General features: G+C 36.9%; 1 protein-coding gene across 2 annotated transcripts; it reads right to left on the minus strand.

The window, feature by feature from the left end:
• Positions 1 to 15,770: 15,770 nt before the first annotated feature.
• Positions 15,771 to 24,389, minus strand: LOC110897428 (phosphomethylpyrimidine synthase, chloroplastic). Of its 2 annotated transcripts, XR_002568627.2 has the most exons (7): positions 24,291 to 24,389; positions 22,114 to 22,432; positions 20,785 to 20,912; positions 18,518 to 19,344; positions 16,853 to 17,535; positions 16,537 to 16,621; positions 15,771 to 16,353 (listed from the first exon to the last, which is right to left on the minus strand). XR_002568627.2 is itself a non-coding variant. In XM_022144177.2 (6 exons), the coding sequence occupies exons 2-5, from the start codon at positions 22,419 to 22,421 to the stop codon at positions 16,855 to 16,857; spliced, it is 1,944 nt and encodes a 647-aa protein (XP_021999869.1). In that variant the 5' UTR covers positions 22,422 to 22,432; positions 24,291 to 24,389; the 3' UTR covers positions 16,401 to 16,621; positions 16,853 to 16,854. The 2 variants fall into 2 exon arrangements, 1 of the variants encoding a protein (XP_021999869.1); XM_022144177.2 differs by lacking the exon at positions 15,771 to 16,353 and having other exon boundaries at positions 16,401 to 16,621.
• Positions 24,390 to 24,599: the final 210 nt, after the last annotated feature.

Raw genomic sequence — 24,599 nt, forward strand, 5'->3', positions numbered from 1 at the left:
TGAGAAAGGTGATTGGTTGGTGAACCAACTTTCGGCAGAAAGGATGTTCTGACCTCAACTTTTCACCAACTTTGATTTTCAAACAAAATATGCCCAAAATGGCAAACCTTATCCAAAAAGTTCAGTCACCGGAACACACCGGAATTTGGCCGGAAATCACCAAATTTTGTACAAACAATTTGTAAGTTACCCAACCCGCTTTTAAACACTCCCGGTTGGTTTAGAACATGTTTTTATGCCAAGAAATCCCAGAAAATCACTAAAAACGGGAGCTAAACCAAGTGTCAAACACACCAAGACTTGAACAAAACCCGGTTTTTAACAAGGTAAAGAGCCACGGCTCTGATACCACTTGTAGGTCCCTCGCGGAGGATGAGGTTAAACCTTAACCTTGTTATAGTAACACACAAGCGAGTGCGGAATCCAAGCTAGTATGCAAACCGAGTTGAGACAAGCATAAACACAAAACACACAAGATTCACCGATTAACACCACTTGTATTAATGCGAATGAAGGTTCCGGTTACAAGCACAAGGTTTACAAATCGGTTTTGTAAACTCTCTCTAAGTGTGTGTGTTCTTGACAGAAAACTCTCTCTATCTCTCGAGTCTATCTTTCTGTCTGTGTCTCCAAGTCTAAAACTGAAAAGAACACACTGCATGGGTATATATACCCAAACACAGGTAGTCTGTCCGAAGGATCATCAAGGCTGATCGAAGGATCCGATAGATGATTGAAGGATCATCTATCGAAGTCAAACCTGTCGAAGGACCTATGTATATCTCGAAGGATGATCTGTCGAGATTCATCTTTCGAGCTCATCGAAGGATCTAAACTATCCTTCGATGAGACATCCTTCGGCACAGACATTTTACATTCATGCACAAACTGTTTGGCCAAGTCAAACTAGGAGGATAGTTGACTTGGTCAAACTTACAAGACTAACATAGACATCGTTTTACATCGAGACCGAATACAGACAAAGTACAGACACAAGTGCACCAACAAAAACCACTGAACAGGTTAAAACCACTGAACAGTTTAACAATTGGACTGTTGTTGAACTGTTTGAACCTAGGAACAGAATAAATAAAGGTCAAAACTCGGAAACATTAAGAAATAGATGTGTCAGTTGGCAAAACTCGGAACAATTAACACACATATCAAAACTCGGCCTATATATCAAAAGTCGGACTCGTGATTGAAGTTGTTGATTCAAAAACCTCGGAACAGAACACATATTGGTTAAAACCTCGGAACATATACCAAAAGCCGGAACAGAACAGCTGGTTAAATTTGTTGAGTCAAAAACCTCGGAACAGAACACAGATTGGTTAAAACCTCGGAACATATACCAAAAGTCGGAACAGAACAGCTGGTTAAATTTGTTGAGTCAAAAACCTCGGAGCAGAACACACATGAAAACTCGGAACATTATCAACATGAAAAACTCGGAATTTATCACACAGTTGACTCAAGTTTCAAAATCACACAGTTGATTCAAGTTTCAAAACTCAGAGACAAGTTTTTGACCTATTCAAAAACTCGGAGACACGGTAGACTCAGAGTGATTCACATGTTTTCAAAACTCGGAACAACTATTCTGAGTAAAAAAAATCTTATCAACTCGGAACAAGAAACTCGGAACACGAAAAAGTTTATTCCTCGGAACAAGAAACTCGGACCATAAAAAAAGTTTATACCTCAGAACAAGAAACTCGGAACACGAGTTAAAGTCTTATCACTGAATCAAGGCTTTGATCTCTCCGAACTTACGGAAGAGAAAAAGAATTGAATCTCAAAGATTTTAACACAACAAACAATAATACTTCTTTCATGATGGATCAAAAAGGTGAAATTTTCAAATAACTAATCATCTTCTCCATAAGAACAACCAAGTTTCATGCCAAAACACCAACCAAGAACTTTACTAAAACTTCTTTCAAACAAACAAATTGTTACCTAATCAAGCATACTCAAACACATTTTCAAAAAATTTCTACTAATCGAGGCTCAAAATTAACTCAAACAATCATTATTCTTCAATATTCAAAACCCCCAACCTCAAGAACACCAAGTTCTTGAAGCCAAACACAAAACCCCCAAATTTTCTTACAAAACCCTAACTTCAAGAAGCTCAATAACATCAAAAAATATCATCAATTAGTAAGAAAGCAAAAAGATTCAAGCATGAATTTAACAAGAAACATGAACACTAAGTTCAAATCCAAGCCCTAGAAATCAAAAAAATCTTACCAAGTTTGAGACAATGGAGATGTAAAGATTAGAGATTACATACCTTGAAGAAGACTTAGGGTTTTAATCACAAAACAAACAAGAACTTGCAAGAAGAAGGAAGAAGTATGGAAGTGAGAAGGGAGGTGCGAACTCGGTTTGGAAGAACGAAACTCTCTGAGGATTTTGTATTGAACAAGAAACGACTGAGTGTGAGGGAAGCTAAAAATCGGACAGGAGGGGGATAAAAGGTCGGTTACCGTGGGTGAGATTTAAAAAGTGGACCTAAAAAGGATATCAAAAGGTCGGACGAAAATTAAAAGTCGGACCAGGTCGGTTTGATAAAAGGTTGGTCCACGATTTGGGATTTTAAAAATCGGACCTCAGAAAGGATTTTTTTTTTTTTAAATCGGACCTCAGAAGGTTGTAAACTTCGGATCGTCTTGTGTTGGTTAAGAAAAATTCGGACCAAAGTTAAGTTTAATTTGCACTTAAAACCCTAAACTTGTTTCAACTTATCATAAAATTGTGAAGCTTTCAAAGAACAAATCTTTTACTTCAGACACAAGGATCACTCGAGATGGAAAAATATCACTGCTTGGAACAAATTTTATCGAACCCTTTAACCTGATGAAATTTCTCACACACACTTAGATGAATCTTACACGACCGATTTTTCATGAGAAAAACTTATTTTAACTTACCGAACTTGATATTTAATATCTTATTAAAATTAATTTTCACAACCCTAGAGTATTCTTAATAAGATAACTCGCACATAGAAACAAGAGAGCAAAATCTTTTTGTGGTTTTTCAATTTAAACTTAATTAAAGAGGTTAAACCTAAGAACATATTTACACTAATTCTTTTTGTGAAATCGGAGCAAAGGAATCATATCGGTTTTATTGTCAGTATCCGACACAAGAACCATAGCATTTAAATTTAATCTTTTAGAATGATATTGACAGTTCAAGACGTTCAACGGTATTGTGGTCCACTTAAGTTTTAGCACGCTTTTGAACACTGTTTTCGAGATATGGAATTAAGTGTATTAATAGCTAACAGTAACTATGTTTATCCACCTCAGAATATACACCCGTATCAATGTATGCACGAGAGATCATCTTACTGGTGAGTATACCATTTATCATCTGTTTTGATGTATAAGCTGATGTGTGATACTCACTTATTTGGAATTGAAAACAAGCCCTTTGTGATAGAGTCACTTATTGAGGAGGAACTTGAATTTCAGATGCATGAGGGCACAGGAGCAAGACCGTGAACAGGTTAGTACCATCGTACAGACAAAGAGATGAACTTGACTCCCGCATAATTTTGTGGGACATGTGATTGTTTATCACTTATTGGGGTCGAATGCATCATGTATTAAGGATATTTACACGTATGTATGGTATCATGGAAGATCTAGACTTGCGTCCCCGTTATTTTCGGTAGAAGAAACAACCATGAAACCCAGATGATAAACAGCATAAAGACCGCGTATCTCAGAACCTCGGCAATCTATCAAACGAAATTACGGTACCAAGACCATATATCCGAGAGATGTGCCACACAAGTTACGCAGTTCATTATGTTTATATACCAAAGACAGGTTCTTATTTACGCGTAAAACCTACCGAAGCAACGTATAATGAAGCTGTCACAGTTAACGGTTAATTTTATATATAACCATAGTCCTGCACCAGATACGACTAACCGATGTACTATCATTTCCCTTATATCTCAACACGACTTCATTTTAAATTTTTCATATGTTTTTGTATTTTTCTGAAATTTATCCTACAACTAAGTAAAATATTTTTGGAGTTTTTCAATTTTTCGAAAGCAGTAAGAACTGTACAGAAAAGATAAAATAAAGTTTCTATGCGAGTTTAGAAAGCATTATACTCTGGGTTGATCATGCCAATCATTCGGACCAGATTTTCAAATCTAGCCCGATTGAATGTTTTTGTAAACAGGTCGGCAAGATTATCCAAGGTGTCTACCCTAACCACTTCTATTAAACCCTTCTCAGCACAGTCACGAATAAAATGATGCCTAACATCTATGTGCTTAGTGCGTGAGTGATTAACTGGATTGTTTGTTATGGAAATGGCAGAGTTGTTATCGACAAGGATAGGAGTTCGAGTAAAATTCAAACCGTAGTCCCTCATTTGCTGCTGAATCCACAAAACCTGAGCACAACAGCTTGAAGCAGCAATGTACTCGGCCTCGCACGTGGATAGAGAAACGGCAACTTGCTTTTTGCATTGCCAAGAGACAAGACGATTCCCAAGAAGTTGTGCGCCGCCAGAGGTTGACTTTCTGTTCATCGGGCACCCTCCGAAGTCTGCGTCAGCATATGCAATCAAATCCAGACCACCTTCAGCTGGATACCACAATCCAAGCTTAGGCGTCCCTTTCAGATATCTGAAGATACGCTTGACTGCTTTCAAGTGAGACTCCTTCGAAGTTGATTGGAACCTAGCACACAAACAAACAGAAAACATAATATCTGGTCGTGAAGCAGTAAGATACATTAGTGAACCTATCATTGCTCGATATAGAGTCGGATCCAATTCAGAATCTTTCTCCTTATCGGGTGAAAGCTTGTGATTTGTCGGGAGAGGCGTGTCATAGGGTAGGCTATCTTCCAATCCAAATCTTTTGAGAATCTCGTGGACATACTTTGTCTGATGTACGTACGTCCTGGTTTTTCCTTGACTCACTTGGAGACCTAAAAAGAAAGATAACTCGCCCATCACGCTCATTTCAAATTTTGACTTCATCACCGCTTCGAACTCACGACACAATTCTTCATTTGAAGAACCAAAAATTATGTCATCAACGTAAATTTGCACGATCAGAAAATCTCCCCTTTCTTCAATATGAACAGTGTGGAGTCAATCGCACCATGCGAGAACCCATGCTCCAATAGATGCTTTGACAAAGTCTCGTACCATGCCCGAGGAGCCTGATGGAGACCGTAGAGAGCCTTGTCCAACATATAGACTTTGTTGTCTGACCCTGGAGCTTCCAAACCCGGTGGTTTGGATACATACACACTTTCATGCAATTTCCCGTAAAGGAACGCGCTTTTCATATCCAACTGATAGACTTTGAAGCGCATGTGTGCAGCAAAGGCTAGAAACACACGAATAGCTTCCATTCTTGCTATCGGTGCATAAACTTCAGTATAATCAATCCCTTCCTCTTGATTGAAGCCTTGAACAACCAACCGTGCTTTGTTTCTAACAACGACACCTTTATCGTCTTTCTTGCACTTGAAAACCCATTTCGTGTTGATTGCATGTTGGCCCTTTGGAAGATCGACCAAATTCCACACCTTTAACTTGTCGAACTGAGCTAACTCTTCTTGCATCGCCTCACACCAAGAATTATCCTTTAGAGCCATTTGATAGTTCTTCGGCTCTATCTGAGAGATAAAACATTCATGCAGGCTAAGATTGTAGATTTCTTCTTTCTTGATAGCAGAGAACAGACATTGCATCTCTTAAATACTCCTTTGCGTTTGCACTCTCGCATTTGGATTCCCAATAATATTATCAACAGGATGATGAATATTTGTTCTTGGAACTGGGATTGCCGGAGCTTGAAGATTGTTTCCCAAATTCGATTGAATCTCCCCCTCAGCATTTGCATTACTACTAGAAGCTTGATCATTACCAGAAGACGCATTAACATTTGGATATGCTGAAAAGTCAATGTATAGATCTCCACTTGTACTTTGAGCAGCTGCATTGGGGATCTGCTCAGCAACAACTTCATTTACGATCGAAGAGTCAGCGACTGGAACATTCGAAGACACATTAGTAGGAATACTTGCTCTCCAGCTCACATCCACTTCATCTTTGTTCACAAGATGTGTGTATACAACCTCCGAATCTTCCACTGAAACATCACGAAGATCAAACGAATCAAATAATTTATCATAATCATAACCACTTTTGGGACCGAATTCGGAGGGAGGAGGATCGAAACTCAAAGGAGTTATATCAAACACGATCTCCACTGTTCGCTTTTTGATGTTATAAATGCGTTTGTTTGGAGTTCCATTGGCATATCCCAAAAAGAACCCCACTTCACCAACCTCCCCTATTTTAGGAGTATCTTTGGTGCGTTTGATAACACACTTGATCCCAAAAGGTTGAAAACCAGATAGGTTCGGTTTCCTGTTTTCAAGCAATTTATAACACGTTTTATCTTCTCTTTTGACAGTAAGCACATGATTTAACACATAACATGCAGTGTTTACCGCCTCGGCCCAGAAGATAATTGGCAATTTAGATTCAGAAAGCATAGTACGGGCCGCCTCAATTAGGGTACGATTCTTCCGTTCTGCAACCCCGTTCTGTTGAGGAACATATGGAGCGCTGAACTGATGAACTATTCCCATTTCCCGACATAACTCATCCATTAAATGATTTTTAAACTCAGTGTCGTTGTCACTTCGGATTTTCTTAATAGGAAGTGAATAATTTTTCTCAAGTTGTTTGAATAAGTCTCTTAAAATACCAGTAGTTTGGTCCTTTGTTTTTAAGAAAAATACCCATGAGTATCGTGAGAAATCGTCAGTGACAACTAAGCAATAAGACATCCCACCAATGCTGGCAACATGGATCGGGCCGAAAAGATCCATGTGAAGCAATTCAAGTGGCTTTTGGATTAAGTTAACTGTTTTCGGTTTATGAGGCTTTCGTTTGATTTTTCCTTTTTCACCTGATTCACATTTGTTGTGCATATTGAAACTACGTAAAGGAACCCCCAACACTAAGTTGTTTTTCACTAAGTGGTTCATTTTTCGCAGATGCACGTGGCCCATTCTCCTATGCCAGAGATACGATTGATCTTCAGTCGCCTTCGAAAGTAGACATGTCACTGGAGCAGACGAGTTACCCAACGGGCGCATATCCATGACATATGTGTTATTCACCCTTGGAGCCCTCATAACGATCCAATCTTCAGGAACAGCAAATCCCAGACGCAAGACGAAGCAAGCTTTATCAGTGAACAACATCGTGTACTTGTTATCACAGATTTGAGAAACAGACATCAAGTTATACTTCAATTCTTCAACGTAGTTCACTTTATGCAGCATGATTTTTCCATTTGACACAGAGCCTTCACCGGTGATGTATCCACCCTTTTCACCGGCAAAGTTCACATAACCACCACGAATTTGTTTAAAGTTGTTCAATAACTCTTTATTTCCTGTCATGTGTCTGGAACAGCCACTATCGATATACCAAATATAGATAGCCCTCTTCAGCTGCTCCTACACTCCCCAACAAGAAATTTTAGTTAGAGTGTGGGACCCAAGCCATGATGGTCTTGGGTTGTCCCGATTCGTCAACATAAGAAAACTCTTTGAAATAACCATCATCGCCTCTGTGTCCACCATTTCCATTTCAGAAATTGTTGGAATGAGTCCCCGCAAATCGTGGATTATACGGAGTTGACGATCTGTTGGTATAACCAGAGTTTCCATAGCCTCGGCTTCCATAGTTTTGGTAACTGTAAGTTTGATTCCTGGGTGGCTCAAAATTCCTACCAAATCTAGGAGCATCATCGTGTCTTGAGAATGATCGTGGATGATTATCCGAATGCGGTCTTTGATTTGGAAATCGGGGGGTGACGCATTTCGATCATTCACGAATCTGTTCTGTGCATGAGGTCTAACATAGTTGTTGTTCGAACCTCCAGAGCGTTGGTCATTCTCAAGTGCTTGGAAAGTAACATGATTTTGTCGTCTGTGAGGGGTTTTCTCACGAGTATCATGTCTTTGAGATGTACTTTCCGATCTGTCCCCACGGTTAATAACGATGGGTTTCTCCTCCTGATCCTGATTTTGTTGTGATTTAACATTTGGTTTGACAACTGGTTTTACTTCTTGTTTAATCACTTTGTTTTTCTCAACCTTCTGATTTTTACCATTTTTCTTTTCAACATTAACTGCTTCATTTTGTGGTTTTTCAACAAAAGGTTTCTTTTGATCAGGATCAACAAGAGATTTACCCTGTCATCTGGACAGTCTGCTGCTAAGTGTCCTTTCCCACGACACTTATAGCATTTGCGAATTTTTGCAGCATTCTTTGGACGTTCCTCATGATTGGTCGAAGATGATGAGGCGTTGGTGGAATTTTTCAAAATTTGGTTCACAAACTGAGAGTTGGAACCTGTTTCGATCTTTACTTCTTCTTTGACAAAATCCTCCCCTTTAACAAACTCAGTTTTAGGGATATTTTTCAAAGCCTTTTTAGATTTCCCACGTGACTTTGGTTTAGACTTCACATTTTGAACTTGATTAAATATTTCCAAAATCTTATTGCTTATCAAATTTTCAATGTTTTCAAGATTTACCTCATTTTTCTTTGAAACTCCACTCATCTTCGACTGTTCTGAGTCAGAAGCTTCATCTGGCTCAGATTCTGACTCACTTTGCGGTTCAATCGTCAGAGGGGTCTTCGGCAGAAAATTTGCCAATTCAGGATCAATGCTTGGCATCGATGTATAGTTATGGTTTACCGGTGGAGGCACCTTACTATAACCAATGCTGAACATTTCTTCCTCAGATTCTTTGAGACGTTGGCTGTTTATACAGAAATTCATCACTTCGGATGAATCCCCGAACTTTTCAATTTTTCGTTGCAAATCTAAAATCAGATTATCTTTTTCCAAAATGATTTCGTTCTTTTCCAAAACACAATTTTGATTTATTTCAAGTTTAGATTTTAATTCCTGATTTTTAAGATTTCCCTGAGCCACAAGTCTCTAAAATTCAGAGATATCATTTTTCAGCGTTTTTATCTTAATTCGGTGTTCTTTATCCGAATTAGACAAAACAGCAATGAGTTCTCCGGATTTTTCTAAATCTGCAATTAAGTTTGTGTTATGAAGTGCATATCTATCAATCTTGGTGACAAACTCAACACATCTAGCACATCGCTTATCTACCGAAGATGATTTTACCTCAATGCCAGCCATGAATGCACAAGCCTCGTTTTCTATGAAGTTTTCTTCCAATCTTTTCGCTTCTGCATCCGCAAATTGCTGCATTTCAGCTGTGGAGATGTTGAATTCAAAGCGTTCTCCTTCTTCTCCATCTTCTGTCTTGTTAGATTTTTCAATAGATTCTTCATTCGAGGGATCTTCATTTTCAGCAACATTCCCCAAGTCCAATTCTTCCCCAATAACTTCAGCTACAACTGCAAGTTCCTCAATGCTAGTCTCTTCGACAATCTCCTCACACACTTCCTCGTTCACAATTTCAGCTATAAATGCTTGCGACACAATAGCTCCCGAAATGTCTTCCAAAGCACAACCCCAGTCATAAGGTTCAGTCACATTCTGTAGAGGTTGAGCCACCATAGCATTGTTTGTCGAAGGTATAAGATTTTCAGACCCACTTGAACGAGCACTTGAGTTAGAGGTAGCAGTTGATGCATTGTTGTGAGGTCTTGAATTATTTCCTCGAGAGTTGTTGTCTCTATCAGATCTTTCCATTTTCGGCTTTCGACAATCACGTGTGAAATGCCCGTAGATACCGCAATTGTAACATTTTACTTTTGACATGTCGACTCCCATTCGAGTCTTTGTCTGACCTCCTATGAACTTCCTACCCGTTCTCAACAGAAACTTCTTCGCTCTACGGACTAAGAGTGCCATGTTGAGTTGTAAATCAAGTTCTTCCATTTCGTCTTGATCTATCTGATCAAAGTCCTCATTGAGACTTGATGGTTCAACGAGCTTCCCGAGACAGAAATTTTCGTAGGCAGTCATGAAGGACGCCAACAGACTCATGTTTTCTTCAATCAACTTCAAACAGCTTGTATCTATCTTAGGAATGTTCAAGCTTGTTTCTTGAGATTTCTGAGCTCCACTAGAAGAGTACATCCCTTGATTTGAATTGGTTGTTCCACTTGAACTGTCATTGTTTCTTATAAAGGCTTGTTCACTTGCAGAACCTTCATTCTCCGAATACAAGGCAACACCGACTCCACTATTACTACCCTTATCCGTCGGTTTTGAAGCCTTATATAACTGAGGATCTTGGATCTTCTCGAAATCAGATGCTTGATCTTCCATATTCCAAGCATAACCCCTCAGTTTTTGGACAGCTTCTTCCAATGAGAGCTCCTCATAGAGAACACCCTCTCTAATCAATGCGGTGTACATATTCCATTCTCTGGAAAGACAATTCAGAAACTTCTCAACCTTCTCAAATTCAGTGTAGATACCCTCTTAACTTCTATCAAGTTCGCTCAACAGATGATAAAATCGGTTCACTGTGTCATCAAATGATTCATTTCTTAAAGCCTTGAACACAACAAATTGAGTCTTCAAACGTTCGAGACGTCACTTCTTGTACATTGCATTTCCTTCATATCGTTCGATCATACTATCCCACAACTCCTTTGAGCTACTTCTCTTACGGAACGTATGAAGTATAGATTGTGTCATAGCCATTGTTATCATTGACATAGCTTTCTCTTCACAGTCATAAAATTTCTTCTGGTCGTCAGTGAGTGCCAAATACGTATCAATCGTCAACGTACGTACTGGAGTAGCTCCACATCCTTTAACGATACACAACCAGATTTTGATGTCTTTTGCTCGTACATATGTTTCGAAATGCTCCTCCCACTCAGGAAAATCAAGCTCGTTTATCAACAAAGGAGGTTTGTCGTTACTCCCTACCTCAGCATTGTGCTTGAGGTTTTGCACCATTGCAGTCAGATTGTTGTTTGCCATTTCAGAAAACAACAGTAGGTTTCCAACAGTAGGTTTCCAAGCAAGAACTGTGTCACTGAAAAGATTTTCTAAGTTCAAACTCGGAGAGAAAACACGGAGTGAAGTGTCTGAGGCTTTAATCAGAATGTAACACCCGGATCAGAAACCTGAAATAAATCCAAAACCTCGGACACACACTAGAGTTTTAAAAATCGGACAAGCAGGATTGAATAAACACACTAAGGAAAGGAAAACAAAAAGCTCGGACTCTGAAGAAACTAAAGTAAGACCCGGACACAATGAAACTCGGATGAACTATTGTATATAGCTTAACTCGGACTCCCTAATAAAAGAAAAACTCGGACCAAAGAAAATTTAAAATTTAAAAATCGGACCTAATAGAAGTAAGGAGAAAAACTCGGACCTACTAAGAAGGAGTTAAAAATACGGACCTAATTAACAAAGTAATACGGACCTGAATTAAAAGGAAACAAAACTCGGACCTGAGAGAAACTAAGGTAAAATTCGGACTAAGCTAAACTCGGACTCAAGGGAACTAAGTAAAACTCGGACTAGGTAAAGGTTAGACAGAACTTCGGACCTAGTATAAGTTGAAAATCGGACAGTTGAAATTCGGACAGGAGTTAAACTTTGAAACTCAGAACAATTAAAGAGTTTCTCAAAACTCAGATCCAGTAACCAATCTCCGGACTATCTCCTCAATATGACTTCACACTGGTTCAACAATACCCCGGAAACACAAACACAGAATTTAAACCACGGACAAATCTTCCAAAGATCAAACTCAGGAATCTTTTTCAACCTTCAACACTGTATGAACAAGAACCAAAACCCCTGTAAAAACCCACATGAAGAACAACACTAAAAATCACCAAACTACTCAAAATCCATCATCAAACACAAAAACTCACTAAACACTCACTAAACCCTATCAAAGTTTGAACTTTTCTCACAAAAACCTTCAAACTAAGAAACACCTACAGTAGTATGAGCACACTGCTCTGATACCACTTGTTAGGCCTCCTAATCCAAGATCTCACTCAGCTAAAGCCACCAACAGGTGTGCGGAATCCACCTGATGATTAACCACTGTAGATGAAACACTAGAATGCAAAGATTTGTGAGAGAAATCAAGAATACACTGAGTATTCTTGATGAGGAAGAGGAATGACATCACTCACACACAGTAGCCGCCAGACAAAACACACACCCAACGATTAGGGTTAGGTGTACAGAATTTCACACAGAATCGCCACCTTGTCTATTCCACATAAAGGTATAAATACAAGGCATACCCCGGACTTTCAAGACAAACTAGAAAGCCCGGACAAACAAACTACACAAAGCAAAACTCTGACTTTTGTCCTAAACAAAACTCAGACAAAAGACTATCCTAAAACTTGGACAAAATGTCCAAGGATAAAGCTAGGACTAAGTTTCAATATATGTACAATAAAGACCCTACAAAATGGGAGACATGCACTTATCACCTAAAGTGCATTAACATGTGTTTGTTAACATACAATTGGGTGAAAAAAAGAGGGTACCAAATATATTATTGTAAATATGAACGGCTGGATTTGTATAACTAAACTAAATGCAAATAGTAGAATGAAAAACTAATGGGTTAAAATTGTAATTCTAGGTAGAATAGCCCGATCATAAAACACTAGTACCTCTGTTAGACTGTTATTCTTTTGTCTGGTAATAATCCACAGACGGCTGCGCAGCCAAAGAACCTATAGATGGCCACTGCTTTATCGCCTGTGTTTGATGAAATCAGGCCTTTGATATCACAAAATCGGTGAGTGGTTTTTGATTTTAAATTCTTTTCATCAATTCATATATTATATCTTGTTTGGAATAAGCGTTGTTGTAATTATTGATTAGGAAGTGGATGCGGTTTAATTTATTGCAGTCATTCGATCATAAGCCATTATATGCTAACATAAATTCGGTATCATCATGCAGCGTGTTAAAGAATGATCGTTGACTGTTCATTGGATTTCGGAAGAGAATCTCGACTCTGGTAATTGTTAAAGCTACCCCTTAGATCTGTTGCAAATTAAGGACGTTTTCTATTTAAATTTTGATCCGATTTGGTGGTTAAAAAAGGTGTAAACTCGAAATTTCTTAACTAAATTTAACCGCGCTTAGTTTGATGGTTTTAATTTCATGCTAATTGCTTATCTTACCAAATATATTCATCATGCTTTTTATGAACCATTATCTTCTTGCTGTTTTTTCTCATCCTCTGATTGTATAAATTTAAAATATTCACCAAGATTTTTTTTATTTTTTTTAATATTCTTGAGTTAGAATTTAATCAAATCGAAATTTCGAAGGCAATTTTATTGATTGATTGAGTCAGCAAGATGTCAAAAACAGATATACTGAATCTTTTATTATTTTATATCTGCTCTTTTATTATTGATAAAATTGTGTAGTTTTTTGGTAAAATTGATCATGACTAATTCTATCTGCTCTTTTATTATTTTATATCTGCCTTATAGAGTTGCTGCAAGGTGTTGATCATCAATTCAATAAACCTTGGTTGCTTCTCAAGAGATCTACAGCGGATTGTCTTTAATGAAAGAAGATCTTTGGCCGATGCCGAAAACTGAGCAATGCCATTATAGGTAAATGATGAAATCTTTGGTGCGAAAACCGCAAACTCTCTTTCATTAGGAAGTTGCAATGTGAATGTAAAACATTCAAAATTCAAAGTGGCCAGAAGCGGAAAATCGCATGTTGGAGGTTGACTTGTTTTCAGCCCTAAGTCAATGCTTGAACATAATATTCAACCTATGGAGATCTAAATAAAGATAAATCAAGTTCACCCCTTCTTGTTTGCTTATCACTCAAGAATTTAATCAATAGCTTTAGGGTCCTATGCGACATTGCATAGATTATGTTCTCTTTGAGAAGCAGAAGACCGATGAAATTTGGTCAGTACTCAATGGTTGAAAGTGTCGCAACGTCATCATGCATAGATAGAGAGCAATGAAAAAATTAGAAAATTTAGAGCCACTTGCCTAATCAGAATATAGGCTGATCTCAAAGTTCAAATGGTGGTGGGATTTCCATGAATTTCCCCAGTTTCATGATAGAATATTACTTTGAACAATAGAACTTGTATCTCTGAATGAAGAAATGTAGCTAGTGTCGTGGTGTTGGGCCTTTGGAATATGGTCCCATGATCCGCAAATGAATCACAACAGTGGTGGTTTTTCTAAGCTTTAATTGATTAACATGCTTACTAACGAATCTTGAAGATTATTTGAAAAAGAAGTTATATCTATTTTTTATGATAGTCTGAATCTTTGTAGTATAATGATGAAAAATCGTATTTGTCTAATCTTTTTAAACTCTCTATGATAGATTGTTGAATCTTTAGATTGATAATGGAAACGGTTAATTGTATGATAAATTTTTACCTTTTAGTTTTTCCAATTTTGTAACACTCCTATTGTATCTTGTTCATCTAAGGGACTTAATGACTTCCATCCTTGCAGTTAATATTCCACAAGGCAAGATCACATGAAAACTGAAAGCAAAATAATTCAGAAAGTAAAAAGTGAACATAAATCACCAAAACAGATTTGATGAGATGGACTATGATACTTATTCGAAAGAACTTGTTTGAATATTACTATGGTCACTGCGTTTGAAGATTATTCTAACTTTATCACATAAAGCAATAGTTATTTTTGAGGTAGGTCAGAAACACGAACAAATTTAAGAAAATTACTTCTCTGACACGAGTAAGTAAAGAAGTTATCTAAATAAAAAATAACTGTCACTAAAACCTAATATCCTGTCAACGAATCTTGTTATTAAGCCTACTGAAACAGTGAGAGTTTTAGCTAGGATTCTTTGACAATGTAAGCAATTTAAAAAACAAAAATTCTTATCCTCGGTTTGTTGATTTGTTCACCTATACAATGACACTTAGGTTAAAAAATAGTAAGATATAAAATTACTTTATTAAATATGAACGATTTGATTATTAGGAATAAACAAATAAGGGAGGGGATAAAATGAAAATAATTGGGTTGAAATTGTAAATGTTTGTAGGGTAGCCCCATAATTTAATATCTCTAGAACCATCATTTTGTTGGTCTTTATTTTGATATCTCAAATCTGATATTTCATTAACATTAATCAGGACTTAGGTCATGTGTAGTCATAAAGCCCTTTTGTGGGCGTTATGCGACACGTGTCGTGTCACGTCACACAAGAGCTTTATGTCACTAGAGCCCGTAGTCATAAAGCCCCTACCTCATCATAACCAAAGTGTAAAATGCAAAGACCAAAGTGTAAAATGCAGGGACCAAAGTGTTTTAATGCAGGGACCAAAGTGTAAAATGCAGGGACCAAAGTGGAAAATGGAAACAAGAAAACGCCGTGAAAAAAGTAGCGCCCTCCCCCCATTTTCATCTCATAAAGCCCCCCGTAATGGTGTTCAAGGGCTTTATGGGGCTTTATGAGGTGAGATGGAGCCCCACTACACAAGGCCTTAGTTAACCTACACTTGGGTGAAAAAGAAAGAGGGTAATAAATATACTATTTTAAATATGGACAGCAGGATTTATACAATTAAACTAAATGCAAGGAGTATAATGAAAAAATAATGGGGTTAAAATTGTAATTCTAGAAGGACAACCACATTATATCACAAAATCGGTGAATTGCATTTAATTTAAATTCTTTTTTTTTTCTTGATGTAACTTGGCAAGTATGAATAAAATCGATATTTCAATTGGAAAAAAAAAAAGTATAAAAAAGTATTAAAAAAATGTCAAATAAGTGGAACGATCGCCCAAATTGTACTTTCAGTACATACAACCTGCTAGATATACGTTGCTACGATAATGTATTACTATATTAGTAGTTAAGAGTATAGTTTTTCTTTATCCATTTAACACACTAATTACTTATATCAATGACCATATGTTTCAAGTCAACCCAATCCTACTTGTTTGGGTGCAAAAGGTTATTGTTTTCACCTCACCCTTTTGACCAGTTACCCAACTTGCCACTCTAAACATATCATACTTACCTACATGATAACAACCAACCTGATTAAGTAAACCTTGGAATCAGACGCTTGGCCAGCCACGTGAGAAATGGGAGCACAATCATCATAACGGGCCGATAAACAAACCTCCCGCTTGTGTAACTACACAAAACCAAAAAAAAAAAGCACTCTCCCTACGCAGGCATTATCCTGTTCAGGTTCTAAGGGACTTTCTCAGCCTAAAACTGCCGCAGTCACATCACCACCACCACCACCACCCAAAAAAGGGGCAGCGGCTCGGTGCTGCAAGCAGATTCAGACACCCCTGGTGCATAGCTTATGTCAATACCAATATACCATGAAAGGAAGGAATGCACACAACAACATAGTTGATTATTTGGATAAAAAACTTCAAGAGTTCAATTACTACTACCACAACTTCAAATCAAAGGAACCATTTGTTCGGCCTTTCACTTATTCGTCACGAAAATAAAAACTACATACTTACCTACCACTGAGGATTTTGAACTTCAGTTTATGCTAGGCCGAGTCTTGCACACACTTCTAGGTGATCCTCGATTTTAGCATGATCCCTGAAATAAGTTTTTTAATTATTAATATAATAAAATAAATGTAACCATATTTTACACAGTAACTACTTATTAAAAAATATATATTTTTAGACAAGTATACATTCAATTTTGCTATGAAACATACTGAATAACGGAAATTTCCTTCAATATTTTTACTGGTCAAAAATTTCAAAAATTAAAAGGTTATGACATGTTAAAGATAAAACATGACATGATCATCTACTAACTAACCTTTATTTCTTCATAGCATTGATGTATGATTCCGGCAAGTAGATCTCACCGCCAGCCTCACCATGTTGCTCACCGCTTATCGTTTTCTTTGCCGCCAGAAACTCAGCACTCATAGCTTCCATCCCTTGTTGAACCGCCTCTTCCGCACTCCCATACCCATGTTCTTCAGCATACTTCCTCACATCTTCAGTTATCTTCATCGAACAAAACTTGGGCCCACACATTGAACAAAAATGTGCCACTTTTGCACCATCAGAAGGTAATGTTTCATCGTGAAATGACGTAGCGGTCATTGGGTCCAATGACAAAGCAAACTGGTCCAACCACCGGAACTCGAACCGGGCTTTGCTTAGTGCATCATCCCAAGCTTGAGCATGTGGGTGACCTTTGGCTAAGTCGGCTGCATGGGCCGCTATTTTGTATGATATGACACCAGTTTTGACATCATCACGGTTTGGTAGACCAAGGTGCTCTTTTGGAGTGACGTAACACAGGAGTGCGGTTCCTAAGGCTCCGATGTTGGCTGCACCGATGGCTGAGGTTATGTGATCGTATCCTGGTGCGATATCAGTTGTTAATGGTCCGAGTGTGTAAAAGGGTGCTTCGTTGCACCACTCAAGCTGTTTTTGCATGTTTTCGGGGATTTTATGCATTGGGATGTGTCCCGGCCCTTCGTTCATGACCTAAGACACATTTAAAATACGAGTCGATTCAGATGGGTCAAACAAGTAATATATAAGATTAAAAAGCAGCTAGAAAGGAAACAAGTAACATAAAATACAAATGGTTGCCAGCTAAGTGGAAAATGGGGCCCAAATTGTATTTATATGTCAGTATACACGAGACTTAACTTGGACGTTTTTAATTCTTAATAAGAATGGTAGGTAAACGGGCAACAAGCTCATCGCAACCCTTTTGAAAATGGGGCCACAATTGTATTTTAGGTGCATAAAGTAACATACATTATTTTCTTTAAAAACTTATTATTGAAATATTCAGACTGTGTAACCATATTTGACGCTATAATTTTAACAAACTTGTAAATTGTTCTATTCAAAGAGCAAGATTATCGGTTTAAATTTACTATTTTCATGATCATATTTAACACATAAATTAGTGGTAAAACAGTTGGCAATAGGGTTGAGTTATATATCCTACACAGCCTCCTAAATCTAGAAAGGGTAAAAAGACACAGTGGATAGCAAAATATAACACAAAGTGCCGAGGAAAAAAGACACAATAAATCACAAAAAAAAAAACAAAAACAAAAACAAAATGACGAACTTAAAAAAACATATTGCCAAATAAAAAGACATAATGATCTGAAACAAAAATTCTAAAATCTATACGCTAAAAATCCAAAAGCGAAAACCTAAAATCTAAGATCGTAGAGATCAACGACACGGTTCAGCACCGCTAGAATGAGTTCAATCGGAGTCCATTTAATAGCTTCCTACGACTTCCAAATTGTAGAAGACTGTATTTGAACTTTTTCCTTGGCATTATAGTGGTTACGTTTGACCCATAATTATATATAACATGACCAATTAAGTATCATTTGTAATATAATCAAACATATTTTCGTGCTTAGAACAAAATGCCAATGATTCTTTTCCAGGAAAGAAAAATAAAATTTGAAAAAATTAAAATAAAATAGAAACATACCTGCACATCTTTCTCCCAGGCTCGACGGGTTAATTCACCTTGAGTCAATAACTCCGCAAACTGAGCAGTATCATTAGCATCATAAATCGATCCGGGTCTCAACCCATCACCAATAGATAAAGCTATATCATACTGATTACAAATATCAAGAATATCATCCCAGTGTTCATAAGCAAAATTCTCCTTATGGTAAGCCAAACACCATTTCGCATGAATCGACCCACCTCGAGAAACAATCCCCGTCATCCGCTTAGCTGTCAACGGAATATACCGTAACAAAACACCTGCATGAATAGTGAAATAATCTACCCCTTGCTCAGCCTGTTCAATCAACGTCTCGCGGAAAACCTCCCACGTCAAGTTTTCAGCAATGCCATTGACTTTTTCTAGCGCTTGGTATATGGGTACGGTCCCAACTGGCACTGCAGAATTGCGAAGAATCCATTCACGGGTTTCGTGGATGTGTCGGCCTGTGGATAGGTCCATGATTGTGTCTGCGCCCCACATTGTGGCCCATTGAAGTTTGTGGACTTCTTCTTCTATTGAACTTACGACTGCAGAGTTGCCGATGTTGGCGTTGACTTTGACCAAGAAGTTCCTTCCAACAATCATGGGCTCTAGTTCTAGGTGCTTTTTGTTGGATGGGATGATTGCGCGACCACGAGCGACTTCGGATCGCACGAACTCAGGGTCGAGTTTCTCACGGGCTGCGCAGTAGAGCATTTCTTCGGTTATGATTCCCTGCTTTGCATAGTACATTTGAGTGTATCTTGGTGGGCTCAGCCCGTCCCTCCTATCAATCCAATCCTTGCGTAATTTCGGGAGTCCTATGCAATAAAGTAATGCAGATAGTTAGTTAGTTAGTTAGTTAAGAAAAAACTTTGAAGTAGGACTAACGGGTCGAAGAGGTCACTTTTAGTACGGGCCGAAAAGGGTCGGATAGGTTTGGGTTAACCCACATATTTCCCCATTTTTATAAGAAAATATATTGTCTTTAATAATTAGAATAATAATTTTAGCACAATAATAATATAACAATTTAAATAAAAATGATTTAGAGGTGATATGCATTAACATTCAAGTTTCAACCCTTTGACCCATTTGACAATTCTTTTTATTTGACTTGTTTGAGACAAAACACAACGAATTTAAAATTAGTAGTGTAATACAATTAATAACTTAGAAAACTTAATGAAGTAAAAAGTATATAGTAGGACTAATGGGCCAAACAGGTTACTTTTAGTATGGGTCGGGTTGGGATGGTTTGGGCTAACCCACATGTTTCCCCATTGTTATCAGTAATTAATGTGTTATTTATGACTAGAAATTTATGTTAAAACAATCATTATATAAATATTCAAATAAAAATGATTTAGAGGTGGTAGGGGTGAGCAGAAAACCGAAATAACCGAGCCGTAACCGAAATAACCGACAAAACCGAACCGAAACCAAAACCGACGGTTTGGATTTCGGATTTTTAATAACCGAAAATTTCGGTTCGGTTTTTGGATAACCATTTTCAAAAACCGAAAAAAACCGAACCGAACCGAAACGTAAAAACATGTATTTTTACGTTTAAGTTTAAGTTGTTTAAGTGTTTAACCCATGCTACTAGAAATTATTAATTTTATTCATGAAAATTAAGTATTTATAATAAAAACATGAACATGTTTGTTTATAATTGAGATGATGTATCTATTGCCTACAACAAATAACAAAATTTAGTATAAAAATTAAATAATCTTCAAAGTATTATAAAAGAAAATGTCTTGATAAAAACTTTAAAAAAACATAAAAATATATTAAAAGATTAGGTTTATGTAAACATTATTAATTTAAAAGGCTAAATATAATAACTTAGATGTAAATATATAAGAAAGATCCTTAAATTTTAAATTCTATCTTTTATTTTTTAATCTTACATAATTTTGTTTCAAAAACCGAAATAACCGAAAAACCGAATCGAACCGGTGTAAAAACCGAAAAAACCGAAACCGAACGGTTTTCAAAAACCGAAAACCGACATTTCGGTTTCGGTTTTAGTTTTACCCAAAAACCGAACCGTGCACACCCCTAAGAGGTGGTATGCATTAAAAGTGGATGTCATTCAAGTTTCAACGCTTTGACCAAATTGACAACTCTTTCTATTTGAAAATTATATGGGTCAAAATTTCCACAACATCTAATTATACAATGGGTTTTTAAAAATTCAGTAAGAGATTAAGTCAAAACTAGAACTAAGTGAAAGTTGGAAACTTTGTGCATACCAACTTGAGGGCTTATGTTTTGCGGACCACTGGTGTCATACGTGTCAAAATGCGGCTCATCCCCTGCTAGGTGGACACGTCGAAATGGAACTTTAAGAACATTACCAGATTCCTCATGAACAACTTCCCTGTGGAACAATTCAACGGATGGTATCAGTTCCAATTTGCAAAGTTATTAACTAGATGTGCTGCATCGAATTAACTAACGTGATTGAAAAAGGATAAAAAGGTACAGAACCTTTATAGAGAATTACTATTTCAACCTTTCATACAAACGGGTCGACTAGAGTTATGAGTTTCCTCTTATGGGTCAAACAGTTAAAAACATTTTATAAAGAAAACGGGTCAAATTGGCCTAAAGTCTCCGAAAGTGTATATTTACTACGCAAAATCACATACATCATTTTGTTTTAGAACCTTACGTTATTGCTATTAGAGCATTCGCATTCAATCATTTATCCTCATTCCTATAATTACACTAAAAATCACTACTTTTTTCTATCTCCTGGTCAATTAAATAATGTTTTTATACCTTTATCATTACCTTTTCTCACTCCTCTACTCACAACCACTTTAAAAAATATTAAAAAGTTTATAGGGTGAACTCTGATTCCCATATATTTACAGATGAACAGTAACATGTTCTCTCTCCTCCAATCACAAGCACTCACTCACAACCATTCCTTATAATATAAGTAACTCACTCACAAATATATAAGGGTTCCATTGTGAATGCTCTTATTGTTATTTGAAACAACGTCTTCTTATTTTAAGTATAGAGTTAAATGCCATTTTAGTCCCTGTGGTTTGTGCCATTTTGCCAGTTTAGTCCAAAGGTTTCATTTTTAACCTGTGGGTCCAAAAAGGTTTCACCGTTGCCATTTTAGTCCACTGGGTTAACTCCACTCATTTTTTCTGTTAACGAGAAGACCAATTCGGTCATTTTATATGGATGAATTGCCCTTTTAGTTAACAGAATTACATACAAAATTACCGAATTGGCCTTCTCGTTAACAGAAAAAATGGATGAAGTTAACCCAGTGGACTAAAATGGCAACTGTAAAACCTTTTTGGACCCACAGGTTAAAAATGAAACATTTGGACTAAACGGGCAAAATGGTCCAAACTACAGGGACTAAAATGGCATTTAACTCTTAAGTATATATGGCACACTAAATATTTACAAGACATTTAAAATTTTTGCACAAATTTGGCTCAGCCTGTTTTGACATATACACAAACATTACATGTTTGACCTGTTACCCACACCAGTGCGCACGGAAAATTGGAAACATTTCTGAAACCATTTTGAACCAACAAGTAAATTACCTATATTCCTTTGTGCTTTGTGGGAAACATTGTTCAAAGGACGGAAGCGGAAGAAAATCAGGGGCAGTTGGGTCAACGGTGCTCTTCCTTTGCTTAGTTTTCTCCACATTGGTTGATGGTGGGTCAAAGGTCAAAGTGGCCCGAGGCACCATGATGCCTAATGAGTGAGTTTCCGTCTTCCTAAAGTTGGCAGTTTCAGCAGCCACATCAAAAACAGGCAGAAAAGCAGTCTTTGTAATCTTTGACAGGCCAGAATGGTTGACATTTTTACGCATAACTGTCGTCAAATTTGCTTGAATCGAAGCCATTTTAATAGTATCTGCAAAAAAGGCATACGAGAGGTTATATCGATGTTGACAACAAGAAAATGAGTAAAATTGAATACAAAGTAAATCCATGTTAAAATATTGACTTCATTGTGTAAGAAATATTGCTGCATTATACTACTTTATAGGTCACTAAAGTATATACAAGACATAAACGCCCTTAAATTTATATGACAAAAATACCTTTGACGAGGCGCCAACATGTTATAGGTTAAAATGCCAAGGACATCTTCGTCCGGCATTATTTTGGCCAGAATTTGTATACATACTTAGTGGAATATAAATATTTGTAATATATGAATGACCTTAATGAAAAATGTTAATTGTAGAACCAAATATATGAAAAGAAATATTCTAATTATCAAATGCAAGGAAGAACCAATTTCAATGCAATTTATGCAAGGAAGAAATTTTACGCTTCTTATATCGTATATTATGGTTACTAGAGGATTAACTACACAAACTCTAAATTTTTCCTGTAATACGTAAAAACATACATCCCAAATTCATACTTCATATTTGAAACTGTAAGAACTTATTTTCAAGTCCAGGATTTATACAACTCCAATCAGACATTGTATAACAGTGCAGCATCTACAACGGGATAAAAATATCCACGATCCGGATTCCATTTTTTAAATTTTAATTGTACCCATGGGGATTTGGGTCGGCCCGGATGAGGGGCTGGGTGGGGGCCACCCAAGGCCCGCTCTCCCGATTTGTTTTAAATATATATTTGTTAAATTTTATATAGGAGTAAATTACTTTTTGAGTCCTTGTGTTTTAATGGCTTTAAACACTTGAGTCCAAAATAAAAAAATTTAACACCCTGAGTCCCTAACCGCTCATTTTATAACGTTTTGAGTCCAATTTTGTTCATTTTATAACGTTTTGAGTCCATTTTTGTTTAAAAAATTGGACTCAAAAGATTAAAAATGGACCCAAAAGGACTCAAAAGGTTATAAAAAAATTGTCTAGGGACTTAGGACGTTAAACATTTTGATTTTGTACTCAAATGGTTAAAACCACTAAAACACAAGGACTCAAAAAGTAATTTACTCGAAAAAAATAAGGAAACATCAACAAAATAAACTTGAATAACGAAAATAGCCTTTTGACTGTTTTTATGTTTTGAGTAAACTACCAAAATGGTCCCTAAGGTTTGGTCACTTTTGCCACTTTAATCCAAAACTCTAACCTTTTGAATCTGGATACATGTGGTTTCAAATTTATTGTCACTTTCATCCAAAATCAATATCTTATCAGATTTAGATTTTTCAGTTAATATCCATATCCAACTTTTTTATGTTTTTCCTCCTTTTTAATGAAGGGCAAAATGGTCTTTTAACGTTTTATTATAACAAAGAGTAAATTGCCAAAATGTGCCCCGCGAAATCACACGCCTTGGCCGGTGGTCCTCCCGCCATCCCTCAGGGCCGCCCCGCGTCAAAGGATCCAATCTGCTGCCCCAGATTAAAATCCGCTGGGCTAAAAGATACTTTTTTTTTACTATTCTATATTTCTATTTCTACTTAAAGACCATATAATCAACTTAAAACAGAGACGATTACAAACTAATGGAAGGTAGACGAGCAACGGTTGATCCGTATACTAAAAAGTCAAGACTGTTTTGTTAATTTTCTCGGTCGAAATGCAGATATTAAACAAAAAGAATCCGCTGAATAGAGAGTCGAATTTAGCAAAAGCAAATAACTAACACACATCTGTATATCATGGTTAAATCGATCGATACTCTCAATGTTAATCGATACTAATAAAAAAAGATGATGCAAAGAAAAGTGTGTTTGTGTGTGTGTGTGTGTGAGTGAGTGAGAGAGAGAGAGGATGTACCAGAAGCAGTGGTGATAGATGAATGGATGAATGCAATGGCAAATGTAAGGTGACGAAGAAGGTTGTAGTGGTGGGTTAAATAAAGGTGCCTTGATAATCGGTTTTGTTTGATATTTTCAAAAAGGTCAATTTTAATATTTATGATTTTGTATTTGTATCTCTCATATTTAATGTGTATTTAATGAAAGTATTTCAAAAAAATATTATATACAATATATAAATTTTATTTTCACCCAAGGGCGGTTCTTAGAAGGGTTGTGATAGGGCCACGGTCCGGGTAAGTTTTCGGCCAAATTGCTAATTTTCGGC

The sequence above is a fragment of the Helianthus annuus genome, chromosome 13 (assembly GCF_002127325.2).
Source record: "Helianthus annuus cultivar XRQ/B chromosome 13, HanXRQr2.0-SUNRISE, whole genome shotgun sequence".
Taxonomy (NCBI): Eukaryota; Viridiplantae; Streptophyta; class Magnoliopsida; order Asterales; family Asteraceae; genus Helianthus; species Helianthus annuus.